The sequence below is a fragment of the Hemiscyllium ocellatum genome, chromosome 20 (assembly GCF_020745735.1).
Source record: "Hemiscyllium ocellatum isolate sHemOce1 chromosome 20, sHemOce1.pat.X.cur, whole genome shotgun sequence".
In the NCBI taxonomy this organism is placed as follows: domain Eukaryota; kingdom Metazoa; phylum Chordata; class Chondrichthyes; order Orectolobiformes; family Hemiscylliidae; genus Hemiscyllium; species Hemiscyllium ocellatum.
Genome location: NC_083420.1, coordinates 9,856,369 through 9,878,240, shown reverse-complemented (window position 1 = coordinate 9,878,240; position 21,872 = coordinate 9,856,369). Strand labels below are relative to the sequence as shown.

Here is a 21,872-nt window from a genome sequence, read left to right as displayed (position 1 = left end):
ATGCAGCAGAAGTGAGTCAGAATCAACAATACAACAACTTAAATATAAATATAGCAGTGTAGATGCAATAAGGAATGTGCATCACAGTTATAGAGAATCAACAATGGTTGAAAGCAACCAAAGAGAGTGAAAAAGATTTGGGGCCACATAGAGACAGAAGAGGTTTTGTTTTGTTCATAAGCAGTGACTGAAAATCATCTGTTTTGTGAAGTCCACTATGTTGTAATGTTTATCTCTTAGAATGCACATCCTGCAAAGAACCATGTGCAATTCTGTGAAATATTTGCACAGTAATTTGTTTAAAAAATAATCATTCCAAGTTGTAACCTGTTCTTGGGAAGTAGTTTGCATATTAAGTCACCAGATTCATTTGAGAATGATGTAAGGCACTCAGCCACTGCAATTTCTCAGTAATAGAAGGGTGGATGGTCGTTGCATGTGGTTATAACTTCTATTTACGTTCATCAAAAGTTGAAGAAATTTCCCTTTTGTTTAAACTGCCAGAAAGGAAAACCAGCTATCAAGTCCATATTCAATTTTGGAAATAGTTGAGGAATTTTGATCACAACTCAAAGGATCAAAAATATTTTAAAAATTCCTTTCCCTTCATGAGGTACATGCAGGTGTGACCAAACTTGTCATTTGTTATGGAAACTGACAGTACTTGCAGTAGGTCCGAATACAATCAGGATAGCCTAAAAGTGCAACAGCTGCAGACTTTTTTTCTTTTTAAAAAAAAGCAAAGTACTCTGGGTGCATCAGACCAGAATTAAAAACAAAAGACTGGAGAAATTCAAGAATTCTGACGGCATATTAGATTAGATTAGATTACTCACAGTGTGGAAATAGGCCCTTCGGTCCAACAAGTCCACACCAACCCGCCGAAGCACACCCACCCAGACCCATTCCCCTGCACCTAACACTACGGGCAATTTAGCGTGGCCAATTCACCCTTACCTGCACATTTTTGGACTGTGGGAGGAAACCGGATAACCCGGAGGAAACCCACGCAGACATGGGGAGAACATGCAAACTCCACACAGTCAGTCACCTGAGGCGGGAACTGAACCCAGGTCTCTGGCGCTGTGAGGCAGCAGTGCTAATCACTGTGCCACCGTGCCGTCCATATGTGGAGGAAGAAACAGACTTGCTATTTTAAACCCAATATGACTCCTCTTCAGAGGATCACAACTGAACTTGAACCTTTAGTGCCAACATTACCCTCGTGACAGATGTTTCTAGGGTACTTTTGAGAGCCAAACCTTCCCCGCCCTATTCTTCTAAATTCCAGTGAATATTGTGATCTAACTGATCTGGTCTGTCTTCATTTGTGAGACCTGTCATCCGAGGAATCTGGGTGTGCCTCTATCACACTCAAGCCATAGCCAAAAACAACTTTCTTCAGGTAAGAAAGCGAAAGCTGCACTCAATAATCCAGGTGTGGTCTCAATAAAGGAACTGTACAATTGCAGCAAGCCATCCCTGCTTGTGTACACGAATACCCTTGCTCTGGAGGCCAATGTATTCACTGCCTGCTGCACCTCCATGCTTACTTTCAGCAACTGATGTCCGAGGACACCCAGGCCTTATTGCACCTCCCCTTTTCCCAACCTATTGCCATTCAGATGATAATCTACCTTCCTGTGTTTGCTTCCAAAGTGGATGTCCCTGGGATTCTTGATTGCTATTGCAGTGACATAACTAACGTTCCACTGCCTCCCCCTTACTACCAATGCATTCACCATCTCTGCAGCTTTAAAATGCTGCATGCAAAGCATCAAGTCCAGAAGATTTATTGACCTTTAGCCTCATTAGTTTCCCTAGTAACATTTGAGTCAAATTGTAGCACTGGAAAAACACAGTCAATCAGGCAGCATCTGAAGAGCAGGAGAGTCGACATTTCGGGTGTAAGCCCTTCTATAAGTAGCAGAGTGGCTCAGTGTTTAGCACTGCTGCCTCACAGCGCCAGGGACCCAGGTTCAATTCCAACTTCTGGTGACTGTGTGGAGTTTGCACAGTTCAGTGTATAGTTCAGAATGTATAGGTATATATAGGATTATGAACAATACGAACGGATAATGAGGTATGAATGAAGATTAAACATAACCGGTCTTAGAGGGTGTTTACAGTGGAACATCAAGGCTTACAGCTTAAACCTTTTATGTAATGGCTTTCTCTCTGGGATAAATAGCAGGTCTTTTACATCTCCCAATATCAATCCACAGTTAGATGAACAAATAATTGAAGCTTCATTTGCTATCTCTGGTGTCGAGCTACTAGGAACATGAAAGGGGTTAGTCTATAATTAACTGCAGTTTCCAAATACAGCCATAGACTGATCATCGTAAATAACAGAACATATCATTGCATCAAAAAAATGGTTAATTTGCAAAAATCAAATCGAACAGATGAATCCACACTTCCCAGACAGTTCCCATATTCGCCTTCCTAAGGCATCCATGCTATCTTTAACAAAGAACTAAGATTGTTGTTTTTGTTGGAACAAGTACAATATTGCAAAGTGACTTTATGCATTTATTACCATCAACAGTTGGCAGACTTCTCAATGTTTTTCTCCTGGGATACAACATTTTGTCCTTTTGCAACTGGACAAGCTTCACTTTGATGTCTTGCCTGAAACGCAGTACCTCTGTCAGTACTGCATTGTCCTGTCAGTCATGAGTTTGTTTAGGTCTGCAATGATGCTTGAATTCTCACTGTTCTGACACAAGATCACAGAGCTATCCAGCATGACACTTGGCAGTGTTGCACCTCTTTAGTTTGCCCTCCACTATGTTCCCGTGTCATTTAGTGTAATGACAGACAAAATTGAGTACGTTCTGAGCACATTCTGAGTAGCATTGGATCCAAAAGTAAGAAAGCTTTAATAAAAGTTAGAAACATTAGTAAACCATTTTAAAGAGAGGCTGTTTCATTGCTGGGGGTACATTGCTGTTAGAACACTTGCATAATCAGAAGAGTCCCTATAGATTTCAGTAGATCAAGTGAGATCTAGCAATTCCAATACTGAATTGAGTATGAGCATTAAAAAGATAAAACAATGTTAGAAGGGTTACATTAGAAGTAGTTAATTTACAAGGACTTGCCAGGGTTTGAGGTATGGGGGGGGTGTTGAATAGGCTGGGGCTGTTTTCCCTGGAGCATCGGAAGCTGAGGGGTGACCTTATAGCGGTTTATAAAATCATGAGGGGCATGAATAGCGTGAATAGTCAAGTCTTTTCCCCAGGTAGTGGTGTCCAAAACTAGAGGGCACAAGTTATGTTGAGAGGGGCAAGATTTAATAGGCACCTAAGGGGCAACATTTTCACACTGACAATGTTGCGAATATGGAGTGAATTGCCAGAGGAAGTGGCGGAGGCTGGTCCAATTCAACGTTTAAAGGGCACCTGGATGGGTATATAAATAGAGAGGGTTTAGAGGGATACGGGGCATACACTGGTAAATGTGACTAGATATCTGGTTGGCAGGGATGAGTTGGACCAAAGTGTCTGTTTCTGTGTTGTACATCTCAATGATTCTAGTTATAGTGAAGATTGAAGTGAATGGTATCAGACTGGAACAAATAGATAAATGTACTTATGGCAAATGATAATGGAAAACGGCAGGTGTGATGCTGAAGTTAGAAGAAAGTTGGATGTGTTTGTGTAAAGATGAATGATATGTTAACAACAAGGAAGCTCGTAACAAAGGAAATAACATCATAAGATGCTAGAATCTATCCATTTCTCTCTGTGTTGGATACATGAGCTTACCCTGCATGTACAAACAAGTGCTAACAGCTGGGTCAGATAGTTTCATTGGAAGTCGGAAGGGATCATTTAAGTTTGTACAGTCATGATGTATTTCACAATGTGAATGTTCTTTGATTTCTTGGTATTCAGTTAGGAGGGAAAAACTGGGACAGAGGAAGAAATGTTGAGTGGCCTCAGCTCTGGATACCAAATGAGACACCTAATCTCTGTTTTAAGCGTGCAGAATCGTATGATAGTCTGAATGACTTTTTTTTAAAATCTATCATGTCTTTGCTGGCTCTTTGAATAACTTGGCACACTTTCCTCATTCGGGCTCGTGCCCGAAACATCAATTCTCCTGCTCCTTGGATGCTGCCTGACCTGCTGCGCTTTTCCGGCAACACATTTTCAGCTCTTTGAATAACTTACCCAATTAGCCATTTTCCTCTTTCTCCATGGATCTGTAAGTTAGCTTTTGGCTAATGGTTATTTTAATTATTATCTAACTTGCTGATTATCCCTAGTGCCACTTTGAAAGTTAACAAAATTTAGTCAAACCTTAACTGTGCAGTACCTTTAACAAAAAAGGCAGTAAATATTCTAACCAATGCAAATACATTTCTGCACACAAGGTAAAAATACTATCCTCTGTGATCATCAATAAAATCAAAAATTAGCAATGCAGTGGAGGAATTGCCACCAAACTGAAAATCTAGTCAAAATAAATAGATAAACAGTAATAGAGGATGCATTACTGATTGGGGAATTCTTGAAATCCAGTGCTGAGGCATAACATGCAGGATCTCTTTACAAGCGTTTTTTTTAATTCCACCGCATTAAATGCGATAATTCAGAACTGAACTGCATCTCATAAGCAGTTATTTCCCTATACGTATGAAGCAAAAATACCAAAGTACATTTTGACCATTCTAATAACTGCGTAAATTCAGACATAGCACGCACATGACTGACTGACTACTTGAAAGTCATTGTCAGAAGTTAAAGGAGAAGTCTCACTGTCGATGTCGATGTATTTAAGGAAGAAACTAGTCACAAATAATGGTTATTTTTATTTTCTCTGTCAACTTTTTGAATTCTGTGTAAAAGGTGATAATTTTTATGTGAAGACCATGTTGCTGAGATTACAGAATATGAATGTGCTGTGAAATCATGTCAATGCCTATTTGTAATTTTTTTAAAAATCACTCCTCAGTTTAAAATAAAGACACTAAGTTAAACACACAAGTATCTAATGCATTGCCCTCCCTAAAAGTCAAGGTACCATTAAATGATACGCAAATGCACAGGGATAATTGTGTCATTTGGATAAGGCCAACATTCTTAATTAATGTGTTTAAGGGAGGGGATGAGGCTCTTGTCCATCAGTTGAAGAGTTGGCTAGAGCCCCATGTTAACCCATAAAGGGAAGCATTCCGAATGAAGTGCCACTCAGAAGTGCATTTAGGTAGCATCATCCCATGGGGAAGCGGTGGCTACTGCTGAGCAACGCCTCGCTGAGTCCTAATTATGGTCACTGGATCTCTAGTGACTGATGGGTATGGTGTTTTGCAGCAGGGGCGGGCAGGCAGGGGTACCCTGATGAGGTGCTGAGCATCTTCCAAATGATGGAGGCCTTATGAACTCAGTGCAGTTTGTCTGTCAATGAGGCTCGTAAACGGACATTGATTGTTTTAGGAGCTGCTCAGGAATCTTTCATGAATTTGACCAGTGGAGCTAGGAAGTGGACAATGTCCCCACTTGCCTTCCTCCTTTTGATTTAATGCCACCGCTTTTGTCAAACATACCACAAGGAAGGGGGTTAAATTTTGTATGTTCAGATGGTTAAAAGCTTCAGATTCACATCTGTGGAGGTGATGGTCCCGCGATATTATCATGAGACTGTTAATCAGAGACTCAGCTAATGTCCTGGGGACTGGGGTTTGAAACCCAGCATGGCAGATGGCAGAATATGTAATTCAGTGAAAGTACATGGAATTAAAAGTCTACTGTCAATGGTCAGGAAAACCTAGCTGGCTCACTAAATGTCCTTCAGGGTAGGAAATCTGCCATCCTCACCTGGTCTGGCCTACAGGTGACTCCAGACCCACAGCAAACCCCTCAGTTGTATCATTCGCAACAAAGAAATCATTTAGCATAGGCTTAGGTACCAGAAATGATAGCGAAAACAACCCTGTTGATTGTGCAAATTCTTCCTTACTACCATTTGGGATCTAGTGCCAAAACTGGGAGAGCTGTCTCATAGACAGTCATATTCAGGGGTCATACCTTACTGTCAATGTCTCACTACCATCAGCATCCCTGGATATAATCCTGTTCCACTGAAGGACAGACCCAGCTGAGGTGGTGCGCAGTGGGATACAATCGGGGGGGGGTTGTTGTAGAAATCTTCAGTGTTGTTTGCAGACTCCATGAAGTCTGTTGGCATCAGGTTAAACATGGACAAGGAAAACTCTTGCTGATGACCTTGTATCATCCTCCCTCGATTGGTAAGTCAGTACTCTTGCATGTTGAACAACACTTGGAGGAAACACTGAGGGTGGCAAGGGTGCAGAATGTACTCTGGGTGGGGGATTTCAATGTCCATCACCACAAGTGCCTCAGCAGTGGCATTACTGATCAAGCTGATCGGGTCCGAAAGGGCACACCTGCTAGAGTGGGTCTGCAGCAGGTGATGAAAGAAAAACATATTTGGACTTGTCTACCAGCTGCAGATGCATCTGTCCATGACATAAGTGACCACCGCACAGTCCTTGCAGAGACCAAGTCCCTCCTTCACGTTCAGAATACTCTCCATTGTGTTGTGTGACACTGTCGCCATGCTAAATGGGACAGATTTCAATCAGGTCTAGCAACTCAAAGCTGCATCTCTGCAGGTGCTCGTCAAGGTAATGTCCGAGACCCAAACATCTTCAGCTGCTTCTTCATTGACCTTATCTCCATCATATGATCAGAATTGAGGAAATTCGCCAATGAGTGCACAATGTTCAGCACTGTTCACGACTCCTCAGACACTGAATGAGTCCATATTCAAGTGCAACAATATCCAGGCTTAGGCTGACTAGTGATAGTGGTAATATTTGTGCCACACAAATGCCAGGCAATGACCATCACCAAAACAGACAATCTAATCACAGCCCCTTGACATTCATTGGATCACCGAATCACCCACGATCAACATCCTGGGCGTTATCCGAGCAGAAACTCAACTGGACTTGCCATATAAAGAACAGGTCAGAGCCTATGAAGATTGCAGTGAGTAACTCATCACCTGACTTCTCAAAGTCTGTCCACCATCTACAAGACACAACTCAGGAATATGATGGAATGTCCCCATTTGCCTCGATGAGAGCAGCTCCAACAACACTCAAGAAGTTGGACACCATCCAGGACAGAGCAGCCCATTTCATTAGTTACGCATCCACAAATATTCACTCCTTCCACCACCGCTGCTCAGTAGCAGTTGTATGTACTGTCGACAGGATGGTTTGGGATTATGATCGGCATGGATTTTTTTGGACCAAATTCTCTAAAATGCATTGCAAAAATTCACCAAAAGTTCTTGGACATTGCCCAACCCAAGGCAAGGGCAGCAAATACCTGGTAACACCACCATCTACAAGTTCCCCTCCAAGCCACTCGCCACCCTGACATGGAAATATATCGGCTGTTCATTACTGTCACTGGTTCAAAATCCTGGAATTCTCTCCTTGAGGGCATTGTGGGCCAACCCACAGCACATTGACTGCAGCGTTTCAAGAAGACAGCTCAATACCACTTTCTCAAGGGCAACCGGGGATGGGCAATCACTACTGGTCCAGCCAGCGACACCCCATAAGACCATAAGAAATAGGAGTGGAAGTAAGGCCATTTAGCCCATCGAATCCACTCTGCAATTCAGTCATGGCTGATGGGCATTTCAACGCCACTTACCTGACTCTACCCATATCCCTTAAATCCTTGCAAGATTAAGAATTTATCAATTTCTGCCTTGAAGACATTTAGCGTCCCGGCTTCCACAGCAGTCCATGGCAGTGAATTCCACAGGCCCACCACACTCTGTCTGAAGAAATGTCTCCTCATTTCCGTTCTAAATTGACCCCCTCTAATTCTAAGGCTGTGCCCACAAGTCCTTGTAACCCCGCCTGACGGAAATTTCCCAGCGTTCGCCCTTTCTAAGCCATGCGTTATCTTGTAAGTTTCTAATAGATCTCCCCTCAACCTTCTCAACTCTAACAAATACAATCCCAAGATCCTCAGCAGTTCATCATATAGGCCAACCATTCCAGGGATCATCTGTGTGAATCTCCGCTGGACACACTCCAGTGCCAGTATGTCCTTTCTGAGTCACGTCCCACAAGTGGATGAAAATATCATAGTTCTTGATGTGTGACTAACCAAAATGGGGAATCGTCACTTGTGAAGGCACAGAATTCAGCAAGAGACTTCAGGAACAGGCAGGTTTAAAATTGGGAGTGCTGGCGAAAGTTCATGAACCTGATATCACTCATCCACCCAAGCCTGTAAGCATCACCAAAGTCTGCAGGTCATGGAGTGGGCTAATCACCTGTGTCAGAACCTACCAACTGGACTGAAGGCATGTTTTGCTCCACCAAAATATGAAAAGTAATCCCTAGTCCTTGGTCACTAACTTTTGATAAATTAGATTTTTTTATTTGTTACAAACTCCATTTCTTGTGGCATTGACAACAAGTGCAATTGATTCTGAAAGTAAACAGAAAATTCAGAGAACCAGTGACCTCTCTTGACAATCATGCTGTCATAAAAGTTTGAGCTAATATTAGATAAGCAGGCCACATTTGTTCAGGTTAGTCTGCAAATTGTTCTGAGCTAGTAGATTTTGGCTTGGGTGTTTGCAAAAATGCAATAATTGACCTTAGTATCTCAATTATGAAGAGCAGAATCAACAAGAGTCACTTCCCAAGATCTGTGGAGGCCATTTGACTCTCATATCTAAACTTAGCGATCTTGGACTAAGCCCCATTCTGTCCAACTGGATCCTCAGTTTCCTGACCCACAGGCCACAATTAGTGAAGACTGGGGACAATATTTCATCTTCACTAACACTTAACAATGGAGCCCCTGAGGGGTGCATACACTCTGTATACCTACGACTGTGTCACCAAATACCAGTCTAATGCCATTTATACGTTCACTGATGCCACCACTATAGTTAGTCGAATTTCACATGGCACCAAAACAGACTACAGATGGGAGGTGGAAGACCTGGAAACGTGGTGCACTGAGACAACCTAGCTCTCAATGACAGCAAAACCAAGGAACTCATTACTGACTTCCAGCAGGATGTTACTCATTGACTCCCTACACATTAACAGCACAGAGGTGGAATGAGTAGAGAATGTCAAGCTTCTGGGAGTGGTCATTCACAACAAGCTTTCTTGGACTCTTCATGAGGACGCAGTGGTTACAAAGGCCCAACAACGTCTCTTCTTCCTCAGGCATCTGAGGAAATTTGACATGACGGTGAGTATCCTTGCCAACTTTTATAGGTGCGCCATCGAGAGCATTCTGTCTGGATGTATCACTACCTGGTATGGTATTCAAGGTCAGAGACGGTTACAGAGAGTGGTGAACTCAGCCCAGGCAATCACAAAGGCTAACCTCCCGTCTTATAGAGTCTAGGTTAGAGTTGTGCTGGAAAAGCACAGTCAGTCAGGCAGCATCCAAAGAGCAGGAAAATTGACATTTCGGACCTAGTTCCATCTATAGACTCCATCTCCCAGGCCCGCTGTCAAGGAAAGGTGGCCAGCATTCTCAAAGATTCATCCCACCCTGGCAATATTTTTCTACAACCCCTACCATCGGGGAGAAGGTACAGAAGCCTGAATACATGCACCAGCTGGTTTTGAAACAGTTTCTATCCTACTATTGTTAGAATACTGAATTGACTCTCAAACTCTTAACATTTGCCTGTACCTGTGTTTTTGTTTTTGCCACCGTTTACCTTCTTATTTCCTTATCTATGCTACCTAACTCTGTGATCTGCCTGTATTGCTCTCAAGACAAAGCTTTTCACTGTGCCTCAGTACACGTTACAATAAATTTAGTTCAATTCAATTCAATATCTATACTGGCTGTTTGAAAGAGTAGTTCCCATACTTGCCTTTTATACATAACTAAGTTCCTTGCTCCTAAATATCTGACTTATTCCCTTTTTAAAATTATTTATGGAATTTGCTTCCACCAGCTTTTAGGCAATGTGTTCAAAATCCCATTGTGTAAAAAGGGTCCAGATTTTTTTGTTCATGGTGAATCAATACACTCACCTCATTCAGCTCTGACAGTTTATCCATTTGCTTTATTATTTGATGTTCATCTACAAATACTTGCATCATCAAATTCCCCTTTCTCCTCGGTAAATGAAACAATAAGTTGCTGATACTGCTACATTCAGCTGAGGAAAACGTAATGCTGTGGAATTTCCCTTGTACGTATTGTAAGGGCGATTACGTAGCAACAGAACACAAGACACTCTCTGTGAGTGCGTAGTTATTTTAACCAATGTTGTTCTGTCCTTCAAAACAGTTGAGACATTTTTGTTTTTGAAGACCAGTTGGACAGGAAAGGTGTCAGTGACGTTTACAAGTGAAGTCCATGTTATGTATTATTACTTTATCACTCCATAAATATCTGTGATCCATTTTTTTTAAAAATGTATTCATTTGAGGGATGTAGGCATCACTGGCTGGTCAGCAGTTATTGCCCGTCCTAGTCCTCCTTGAGAGGGTAGTGGTGAGCTGCCTCCTTGACCCATTGCAGTCCACATGCTGTGGGTTAACCCACAATGCCATTAGGGAGGGAATTCCAGGATTTTGAGCAATCAACAGTGAAGGAATGGTGATGTAATTCTGAGTCAGGAGGGTGAGTGGCTTGGAGGGGAACTTGAAAGTAGTGGTGTTCCCATGTATCGGCTGTCTTTGTCCTTGAAGATGGAAGTGGTCGTGGTTTGGAAGGTGCTGTCTATTGATGAGATAAAAAGGAGGTGCCAATTTTTGAAAGAAAGCTGTCAAAGTGGTCCTATAATCTGTGTTTGTCTTCTTATCAACTGAGGGGGAAAAAAAGCATTCCTCTATGTAAGAAAAAATAAGATACAGCATATGCTGGAAATCTGAAATACAAACAGAACATGGTGGAAAATGTTTGCAGCATCTGTGGAAAGAGAAATCAAATAAATGTTCCAGATCCAACGTAATCCTTCAGAGTACGGACACTGTTTCCCTCCCCGCAGTTGTTGCCAAATCGACTGTATTCTTTGGTTTGTTTCATTCGCATGATAGTATAAATCAGTATTTTTTTTTCTTATATCAAACTAACATCATTTCATAGAGTCAGAGAAATACAGCACAGAAACAGACCTTTCAGTCCAACTTGTCCATGCTGACCAGATATCCTAAATTAACTTAGTCCCATTTGCCAGTGTTTGTCCCATATCCCTCTACACCCTTCTTATTCATATACCCATCCAGATACCTTTTAAATGTTGTAATTGTATCAGCCTACACCACCACCTCTGCCAGCTCATTCCATACGCGCACCACCCTCTGCATCAAAATGTTGACCCTTGTGTCCCTTCTATAACTTTCCCCTCTCAAGTTAAACTTCTGCCTTCTAGTTTTCAACTCCAATACCCTGGGAAAAACAGCTTGTCTATTTACCCTATCCATGCCCCTCATGATTTTATAAGCCTCTGTACGGTCACCCCTCAGCCTCCAACACTCCAGGGAAAATAGCCCCAGCCTCTTCAGCCTCTCCCGATAGCTCAAACCCTCCAATCCTTCATTTGTAATTTCATTAATCGTTAATTTTGGTCCTTAGCTGCAATTTTCATCACAATTCACCAGATAAAGTACTTCAGTTAAATCAAGTATTTGATTTGAGTTAAGATGTTAACGAGGAAAAAGTTAGATATGCTACATGACTCCAAGTTTGAGATGGCTTTAGCTTATGAAATTACCCATACCAAGAAGAAACTATTACTGGACAGTGATCAAAGGACGTTTGGAGAAATCAGTAAAGAACATGGTTGGTGAGGTGGGCCTGAGATATCAGGAATGGAGAGAGAGAGCCAGTTGAATAGATTTTAGAGAGTGAGTTCTTGGAGTGAAACTCTCCAGCGATCATGTTTCGTAATTGCATAGGTTTGGGTAGCATGCGAGGTTGAGATAGGGTTGTGTAGCTATCTCTCTCATGGTGCAGTATGAGAGCCTTCCTCCACTTCTTATTCATTCATTCATTGGCCTAGAGAGTAGGAACTGTCTGGTAACTTCAATGTAACCATTACTAAAGAAGTGCTGCTGTAGAAAAAAAAAACAGAAATCCTGGAGAAACTCAGTAGGTCTGGCAACAACTATGGCGAGAAAACCAAAGTTTATGTTTCGAGTCCAGTGGCCTTTTTCCAGAACTGGCAGTGTTGTTGAAGATTCCACTTGATAGATCACATCTACTTCTAGCAACAGTCTATAACCTGTGAAACATCTTGCATTTGTTTCAGCAGTCATTCATGCCATTTAATCAATTCAGCAGCAATGACATCAAATTATCACATTACAATTTGGGACTATTTTAAACTGGTCCCCGATGTCAATTTGCCACCACATTTATAGTGCAACACCACTTCAATAATGGAAACAAGTGAGAGAGAATGTCAGCAAATTTGGCAGCATCTGTGAGACACTATTAACGGTTGAGTCCAGTAGGATTTCTTCAGAACTGGAAGGACCTGGAAAATGTTTTTTATGCTGTACACAGCAATCAAAGGGAGAAGGAAATGGAAGAGATTGCTCCAGGCACATTCAATAAATAAAGGCAATGATAGTGGTACTGATAGAGAGATTGATATGTTAAATAGTTGTAAATGTGATTTTGGAGAAAATTTGTACCTCCGGTTGTGGACCAGGCTGTAAGTTTGCTCAATGAGTTAGTAGATTTGTTCTCAGGCATTTTGTCACCATGCTAGGTAATATCATCAGTGAGCCTCCGATGAAGCAGTGGTGTTCTGTCCCACTTGCTATTTGTATGTCTTGGTTTGTTGTGGTGGGTGATAGCACTTCAGTTCTATTTCTGAGAGGTTGGTAAATGGGTCCAAATCGATATGTTTGTTAATGGAATTCCAGTTTGAAAACCAGGCCTCCAGGAATTCCTGTGCATGTCTTTGTTTCGTCTGTCCCAGTCGAACTGGTGTCTTCGTATGTGTGTATGGATACTATTCATAGTTGGTCATGTCTTTTGGTGGCTAGTTAGTGCTCATGTATCCTGCTGGTTAGTTTCCTATCCAATGTAATGTTTGTTATAGTCCTGGCTGGGTATTTTGTATATGACGTTTCTTCTGCTCATTGTTGGTACGGGGTCCTTTTAAATTCATCAGGAACTGTTTCAGTGTCGTGGTAGGTTTTGGCCTACGATGATGCCTAGGGGCCAGAGTAGTCTGGTTGTTGTCTCTGAGATGTCTTTGATGTATGGCAGGGTGGCTAAAATGTCGGGGTGTGTTGTGTCTTCCTGTTTAAGTCTTGTGTAGGAATTGGGGTCTGTGCTCATTGGGTGCCTGTTGTTCCCGAGTACATTATACAGGTGTTTTTCCTCAGTTTCTCTTAGTTCCTAGGTGCTGCAGTGTGTTGTGGCTCATTTAGGTAATGCAGCTCCATTTGTGGGTGTTGGGATGGTTGCTCCTGTAATTGGGTATCTGGTCCATATATATAGCCTTGCTGTCTGTGGCTTTCCATTGGATTTTCATTCTACTGTGACATCTAGGAAGAGGAGTTTGTTATTGTTCCCTTCCTCCTTGGTGAACTTTATACCAGAAGGAACCGAACAGACAGACAGTAACACCAACACTAAGTAAAAAGAAAGAAGGGAACATCCTCAACACACTGGGAACGAAACCCCTGTAAGTTCTCAGAAAAGACAGAAATATCATAATCCTACCGGCAGACAATGGGCGCATGACTGTCATCCTGAAAAGACACAATATATTGAAAAAGCAAACACACTACTCTCAAATACTGATACCTACCAGAGGTGGCGATGGACCTGACTCCACAGCTAGGAAACCGCATTTCAGTAAGCCCTGAGGAAACTTCACAAGACAGGTGAAGTTAACAAGACAGACCTCCAAAGAATGAAACTGATGGATCCAACACGCCCCATTTCTATAGACTGCCAAAGGAACACAAACAAGGGCCACTGCCCCCCCGCACCCCCAGCCAGCCCCAACACCCATAGTCGCACTTCTCAGCAATCCAACATACAGACCGAAACACCTGTTAGAAGACTCCTACCACTTCATCCATTGCATCCAGGAATTCCTTTAACGTCATCAAAGACTCCAAGGCAGAGGACAACAAGGTCATGGTCTCCTTCAATGTGACAGCCCTGTTCACATCAATAAATATCACTCTGGTCAAAGAAACACTGGCCTCACTGCTAGACGAACCAAGGACACAGACATCTGATAGCACCAACTCCATCAGCAAGGACAACATCCTCAAACTAGTAGACTTGTGCCTCACAACCCACTTCATCTTCAATGACAGCATCTACAAACAAGTCAATGGGACATCCATGGGATCGCCAATATCAAGACTTTTAGCAGAAGCAGTTATGCAGAGATTAGAACTAACAGTCCTTCCCACGATCCAGCCTGGGCTGGAAACACATCAAATTAGAAGAAACCCACAAATGTAAACAACATCCTTACCAATATAAAGTTCACCAAAGAGGAAGACATCACAGTAGAACGAAGAGCCAATGGAGAGCTGCAGACCAGCGTCTCCAGAAAAACTACACACACTGACCAGATGCTCAACTACAGGTGCAACCATCCCAACACCCACAAATGGAGCTGCATCAGAGCATTATTCCAATGAGCCACAATACTCTGCAGCACCCAGGAAATACGAGAAACTGAGGAAAAACATCTGTGTGGCATATTCAGGAACAACGGGTACCCGCTAAGCACAATCCCCTGATTTCCTGCATGTCAGATCCAGAAACTCTGGCTGCCCTCTCATACATCAGAGATGACAACCAGACTACTCTAGCCCCTAGGCATCATGGTGTCCCACAAACCTACCACCACACTAAATCAGCTGCTGATGAATTTAAAGGAGCCCATACCAACAACCAGCAGAACAATCATCATATACAAAATACCTTGCAAGGACTGCAACCAACATTACATTGGACAGACAGGCAGGAAACTAGCCTGATCCATGAACTCCAACTAGCCACCAAAAGACATGACCAAAAATCGTTCTTATCCAGCCACACAGACGAAGAGGGACACCAGTTTGGGAGAAAGTGAGGACTGCAGATGTTGGAGATCAGAGTAGCAAGTGTGGTGCTGGAAAAACACAGCAGGTCAAGCAGTAGCTGAGGAGCAGGAGAATTGATGTTTCTGGCAAAAGCCCTTCATCAGAAAATGTTTGACTGGAACAATGCATCCATCCTGGGACAGGCTAAACAAAGACATGCACAGGAATTTCTGTAGCCTAGCATTCAAACCAGAATCCCATTTGCCAGCCTCTCAGAAACAGAACTGGAAATGATATCACTCAGCACAACAGACCAAGACACACAACTAGCAAGCAGGACTGAACACCAGTGCTTCATCAGAGGCTCACTGATGATGTTACTAAGCATGATGGCAAAACGCCTGGGAACAAATCTACCAACTCGGAGAGCAAACTTACAACCTGATAGTTATAAGTATTCACTGTGAAGAGGAGAAAATGGTGTGCTAAGTTAACAGCAAAGTCAACATGACACAAACAAGACACAGCTGGAGGGATGTAAGTAAAATGGAGTATGGAGGTCATACACTGAAGTTGTGGGTCTTAGAAACAAGCATCTGCGCATTGATTATGATGTCAATATTTTACGATCTGATACCATACCGTCAAGACAGTTTTATATCTCACCCTATCTGTGTTAAAATTCATACAAGAGTAGATATTAATGTTTCATCACTGAAGGTACAAATCTGCGTTGGCTCAGTGACATTCCATGTGACTGATATCAAAACGCCACTGCTTCAGACAGGTCACTTGTAAACATGAGTGTACAATTCAATGAGTCTCTGATAGAGTACATCCAAAATGCCTCTGGAATTTTATCAGAAATACAATTCATTTCCTTGTAACCTTCCTACTACATGTACCTTTTACCTTCTACATTCCTAATCCCTATGTTTACTCTGGAAGGATTTGTGGAGGTTAATAGCATCTTAAAAAAACAACAAAATTACCATCTATCTTAATGGAACTACAAAGCAGCTGTAATGAGAGCTTTAACTTGTTCACTTTATTAACATCATCTCCATTGGAAATGTACCCTTAAAACTAATTAATGATTTGAACAAGGTTAATTTTCCTATTCCCATTAATGGTATCACTTCTAACAGCTATTTAACAAAGTGGTGAAATGAGGCAGACTTTTAATAAATTGATTGATTGATATACTTTCACTTGTCCCCTGATAATACAGCAAGAATTAGCGTTAATGATTTTTGTCTGATGGTTCAACCAAAGGTTTCCATTGGTTTTGGCAGTTGGGACCTGTAGCAGTGTTTTACAAATTACTTCTAATTGCTTTGTGGCTACATTTTGTTAAAATGAAATTGGTTCCAACATTTTGTATGTTGCTATTAGTCATTATTCATTACTAAAAGCTAAGGTGACCGTATTTGTGTGTGTGTGTGTGTGATTTGAGTATGCTGCAATAGATTGAATAAGTTGAAGTATATTGAAATGTTCTTCAAATCACTTGGGCTGAATTTACAATAGAAATTGCTTGAGACAGTTAGAATTCCTGGAAAGGAAAAACAGCAAAGTGATATCTTGGATCCAGACTTCTCTTTATGCTCTCCAAATGTTAACTTCTCCATTTTGCTCAAATGTTGGCTGAACTATTAAATGTTTTAACATTTCCTACTCTTGTTTGAAGCTACTAACTTCTGCATTATTTTTTTGATTGCTTAACTTGACATTGGCAGTCTGTTACAGACTTAACAAGTACAGGATCCTTCCTCACATGGACTGCAGCTTGAAACAGAACATGAAAACACTTGCAATGGAATGTATTACTACTGTCCAAATTAGATTAAACTGAATTTTTACAATGGTCTCCCATCTGCTCAAGTAAATAATTAACCCCTTCTGCATCACGTGTCAGTTAATAGCAGAATGGATATTATTAAGAATCTTTAGTCTTGCTAGCTCCTCCAAATGTCTGCTAATTTCTATATCCTAGTCCTGCAGTGTTGGAAACTACAATAGTCATTCTCAAAAGCTCTCAATTTTGAAAAGCATTTGCAGCACTTTTGCTTCACTCCTGAAGCACAATAATTGTTTCTTTTCCTTCACTTTTCAAACTATTTTAGGCAAATAACATCTTCTGTCATTCATTCATGGGAAGAAAGGGAGCACAAGCTCTTTTAAGATGTTCACACCCTGCAAAGCTATTAGATTATGACAGAATGGGACACAAGTGCCCCATCAAATCGAGTGAGAGAACTGGGCCAGAATAGTACTGACAAGTCGATATGTTATGTAAAGATCCAGGAACCACAAAAAGAGTATCTGGAAGACTGCATGATTCTTGTTCCAATTTAATCCAAATCTTTCAATCCAAGTTCCAAGAAAGCCGATTCTGTTGGAAAAGACTTGGAGTTTTTAACTGGTAGAAGGTTATATTTTCCAAATACTTTTGGAATAAAAATAACGTTATTGCAATTTTAGAGAAGATTTGTAGCTCTGGTGTGGATCAGGTTGTAAGTTTGCTCACTGAGCTAATAGATTTGCTCTCAGACATTTTGTCGCCATGCTAGGTAACAACATCAGTGAGTCTCCGATGAAGCACTGGTGTTCTGTCCCACTTGCCATTTATGTGCCTTGGTCTGTTGCGGTGGGTGATATCACTTCTGGTTCTTTTTCTGAGGCGTTGGTAAATAGGGTCCGATCGATATGTTTGTTAATGGAAAAGAATGCAACAGACTCCCCGTCCTGGACATCACAGTAGAACATAAAGCTAATGGAGAGCTGCAGACCAGTATCTATAGGAAAGCCACACACACAGCAGATACTCAATCATCCCAACAGTCTCAAACTGAGCTGCAACAGGGCATTATTTAAATGAGCCACAACACATTGCAGCGTCCAGGAACTACGAAAAGCCAAGGAAAACCATGTATACAACATATTCAGGAACAACAGATACCCAATAAGCATAGCCCACCGATTCCTATGCAACAGACCTAAACAAGAAGATACAACATGCCTAACCACCCTGCCATTCATTAAAGATATCTGTGAGATGACCAGACTACTCTGGCCCCTAGGCATCATGGTAGCCCACAAACTTACACTAAGCAGCAGGTGATGAACTTAAAGGTCACCCCATACCAATAACCAGCAGAATGATCGTCATACACAAAATATCCTACAAGGACTGCAACAAACTACATTGGCCAGGCGGGCAGGAAACTAGCCACCAGGATACATAGGCACCAACTAGCCACCAAAAGACATGACTAACTATCACTAGTATCCATACACACAGACGAAGAGGACACCAGTTTGACTGGGATAATACATCCTTCCTGGGACAGACGAAACAAAGACACGCGCAGGAATTCCTAGAGGCCTAGCATTTGAACCGGAACTCCATTAACGAACAAATCAATTTGGACACCATTTACCAACCTCTCAGAAACAGAACTGGAAATGATATCACCCACCACAGCTGACCAAGACACACAAATAGCAAGCAGGACAGAACACCAGCACTTTATCAGAGGCTCGATGATGATGTTACCTAGCATGGCAATGAAACGTCTGACTTAACAGTTCAGCGAGCAAATTTGCAGCCTTATGGTGTTATTATTGCAAGCTTCCTAAGCCAAATTCATAAGTTATCAAGTCATTGGGACTTCAAAGAGCAAGCTTCTCTGGCACCCAGCGTTAGTGACTGAACTGAAAAAAATGACATCTAAATATTTCTGAAACAGCTTTCAATATTAGGGTCAAAACAACAGTTCAAGACTGTCTTTTCTGCAGACATATGTGATTGTAGGATTCTAGTTATGATCTAAATCCAGTTCCTGCCACCAAAATTCTTGGATGAAGGGAATCGGATTGATCACAGCTTTTAGCTTTTCAGAAATACCAGTATGCGTCTGTATCTTATTCCAGATTTAATTGTGCTTCCATGCCACACTTTCCCCTTAAAAAAGATAAAGGGATGGTCTCGGCTTCAGCAGTCCAAGGTGGCAGAAGCCAAATACTGTGGGTGCTTAAAGTTTGCAGTGAACAAAACAAATGCTGGAATTGCTGAGCAAATCTGACTGTATCTATGGCGAGTTTATAGGGCTGACATTTCAGTTCCGTGACTTTTTGTTAGATATTTTTGATACATTCGTTTAAAGGATTCTACTGAAATAATTTGCATACTTTTGCATAAGTCTTGACCAAACAGCACAGGATAGCAAACACTTTTTTCCGTACAGCTGTAAAGCTGATCTGACCTATGTGTATCGTGGTGTATGTGGATGTTAAATGAAGGATCAATGATTTACTGTAGATGTAATGATTGTATTTCAAAAGAAAAGCTCCCCCTGCATATACAGAGCTCTTGTCTGTCTGAGCTAGGACATTTGACACTGTCCAAAGTGTGCATGAGAATTAATTTCTTAAAGGACTGTATTCATCAACTTTGTGTTATCTCTGTGGATGACTGATATTTGGTTATAAGTGTTGCAATTTTTATTTAAAACCTTGAGTCTGCGGTAAATAATCTTGCATTGGTTCATGTACAGGCCAGATTTTTTTCAAATTTAGATTTGCCACATTTGGTTATTAAGTCATCAACTTTGGATTAAATTAGAAATCTTTTTAGTCTATTGTGACATTACCACCTCCTTCAGGGAGCAGTTTTTTTGAAGTCTCAGTATTATTTTAACACATTTTGATTTCTTGATAAGATCTCTCTGAAGGTCACCACCTGCCGGTTGGGCTCAAATAGGTTAAAGCTGTTCCAGCTGCAAATGGAACCTAAAGCTGTTCCAGTCCAAAAAGCTGACTCAAGAAAACTCTCGTCACTTTCAATGTTTTGAAATTCCCTTTTATATTTTAAATTCTGTATGTGCTTAAGAAATGTGTGAATCTGAAGCTTCTTGTCCAACATGAGAGGAGACCCTGTTGAAAGTTGTAAGATTTCTTGGGGGGCTTGTAGGGTAGAGAGTTTGTCTCTTGTGAGAGAATCTAAGATCAGAGTGCAAAATCTCCAAATGAGGGGTTGCATGCTTGAGACCAAGATGAGGAGGAATTTCTACTCTGAGGGAAGTAAATCTGTGGAATTCTTTACCGCAGTGGATTGTTGAGGCTGGGTCGTCAAGTACATGAAATTTAAGGCTTAGGTAGACAGACTTTTAATCAGTGAGTGAATCAAGGGCTGGGGGGGGTGGGAAGCAGGAAAGTAGAGTTGAGGATTATCAGATCAGCCATGATCTTATTGAATGCCGTACTTCTGCTCCCACATCTTATTGTCTTACTTTCTACATAATGAGATATGATAGAAATCTATGGTAATGTTGCAAGTGAAGATGATCCAGACAAAGAATTGTTTACCTATATGACCTATGAACTAGACCAAAATGGTGATCCTAATTTATACAATTACCCCTGTAAAGGACCAACTTAGTCCTTGAATTCTCATCCACACTTCCCAATGTGGCTGAAACCGTTCTGCAGTTCAGATTAGAGTGGTGCTGGAAAAGCACAGCAGATCAGACAGCATCCAAGGAGCAGGAAAATCAAGATTCCTGATGAAGGGCTTTTGCCTGAAACGTTGATTTTCCTGCTCCTCGGATGCTGCCTGACCTGCTGTGCTTTTCTAGCACCACTCTAATCTAGACTCTGTTTTCCAGTATCTGCAGTCCTTGTTTTTACCGAGTTCTGCAATTCAGTCAGTCTACAGTGAAGTCAGAGACATGTTGGAAAAGTGCCTGAGTTCTGGTTAGGAGATTCCTCAGGTCATCTACATATGTAACAGTTCGATTGCAAGGTATTGTCATATTACAGTATTTGAATAATATAGATCACACAAAATTCACTGAAGCAGGCTGCTATTCTTGTATTCAAATAATTTCCGATGGAAAGAAATTCCATAAACAATGGCAGTCCTTCTAAATTAAATTGCAAAAGGTTAGATAATGTAGACTAAAAGATTTAGTTATGGTGAGCAGAAGCGATAATAAAGATTTCTGAGAATGTAGGAATCTTATTCCTTGAATTGTTTAGCTTGGAAAGTATTCAAAGGGTCTGGCTTGTAAAAGGAAACTTTTTCTTTAACTGCTTTCTAGGGTTTGCAGTGGCACAGCACATAAACCAGCAGAGTCCCTCTCCAGCATCGTCCCCTTCCCCACCCTCTAGTGGCACCATCACAACAAGCACAGGCTGCAGCGATACCATCACTACCAGTGCAGCTTCCACTCCCTCAGCAACTCAGAGCCCCACAGGTAATTGTGTTGCATATTTCAGATCATTAACAAATTGACTTAGTTAATGCATTAAAAAATTGTAAAATGATCCAGAAACTGCCTTTTATCCTGAGAAGATGATTATCAAATTCTAATCGCAAAGTCTTTTTACCCCCAGTAGCTCATCTTATTTGGTGTTCAGACTACATTCACGAGGACGTGTAAGGAAATTTGCTCTCAAAAATTGAGTTCATTTCTGTCTTCTTGTGAAATATTAGCAAGCTGTCTAACCAAAGATTGTGATTGTGTTTTGTAATACTGCATGTTATATCAAACATCTGTAGAAATCAAAATGAATACCTTGGAGGGGCATGTCTTTACTAATATTTTAAGGTGTTCTTTTTTTTAAAAAAAAACTCAAGTTATTTGAGCACTGTATAACCCTGTAAAAGTGATGGTGCAAAGTTTAACAAAAGGAAAGCCATGAAAATATCACAGTAACGTAGAATATGGATTTTTTATTATGCAGTTGTATTCACTCCTCATAGTAGATTTGAATGACCTGTGGAACAGGAACATGTCTGTCTGCA

General features: G+C 41.3%; 1 protein-coding gene across 1 annotated transcript in view; it reads left to right on the top strand.

The window, feature by feature from the left end:
• Positions 1 to 21,872, top strand: part of clec16a (C-type lectin domain containing 16A) — a 269,043-nt gene that overhangs the window by 222,960 nt on the left and 24,211 nt on the right. The window contains exon 23 of the mRNA XM_060840490.1: positions 21,166 to 21,321. Coding sequence (XP_060696473.1) covers positions 21,166 to 21,321 — 156 coding nt within the window. The remainder of the gene's footprint in view (positions 1 to 21,165; positions 21,322 to 21,872) is intronic.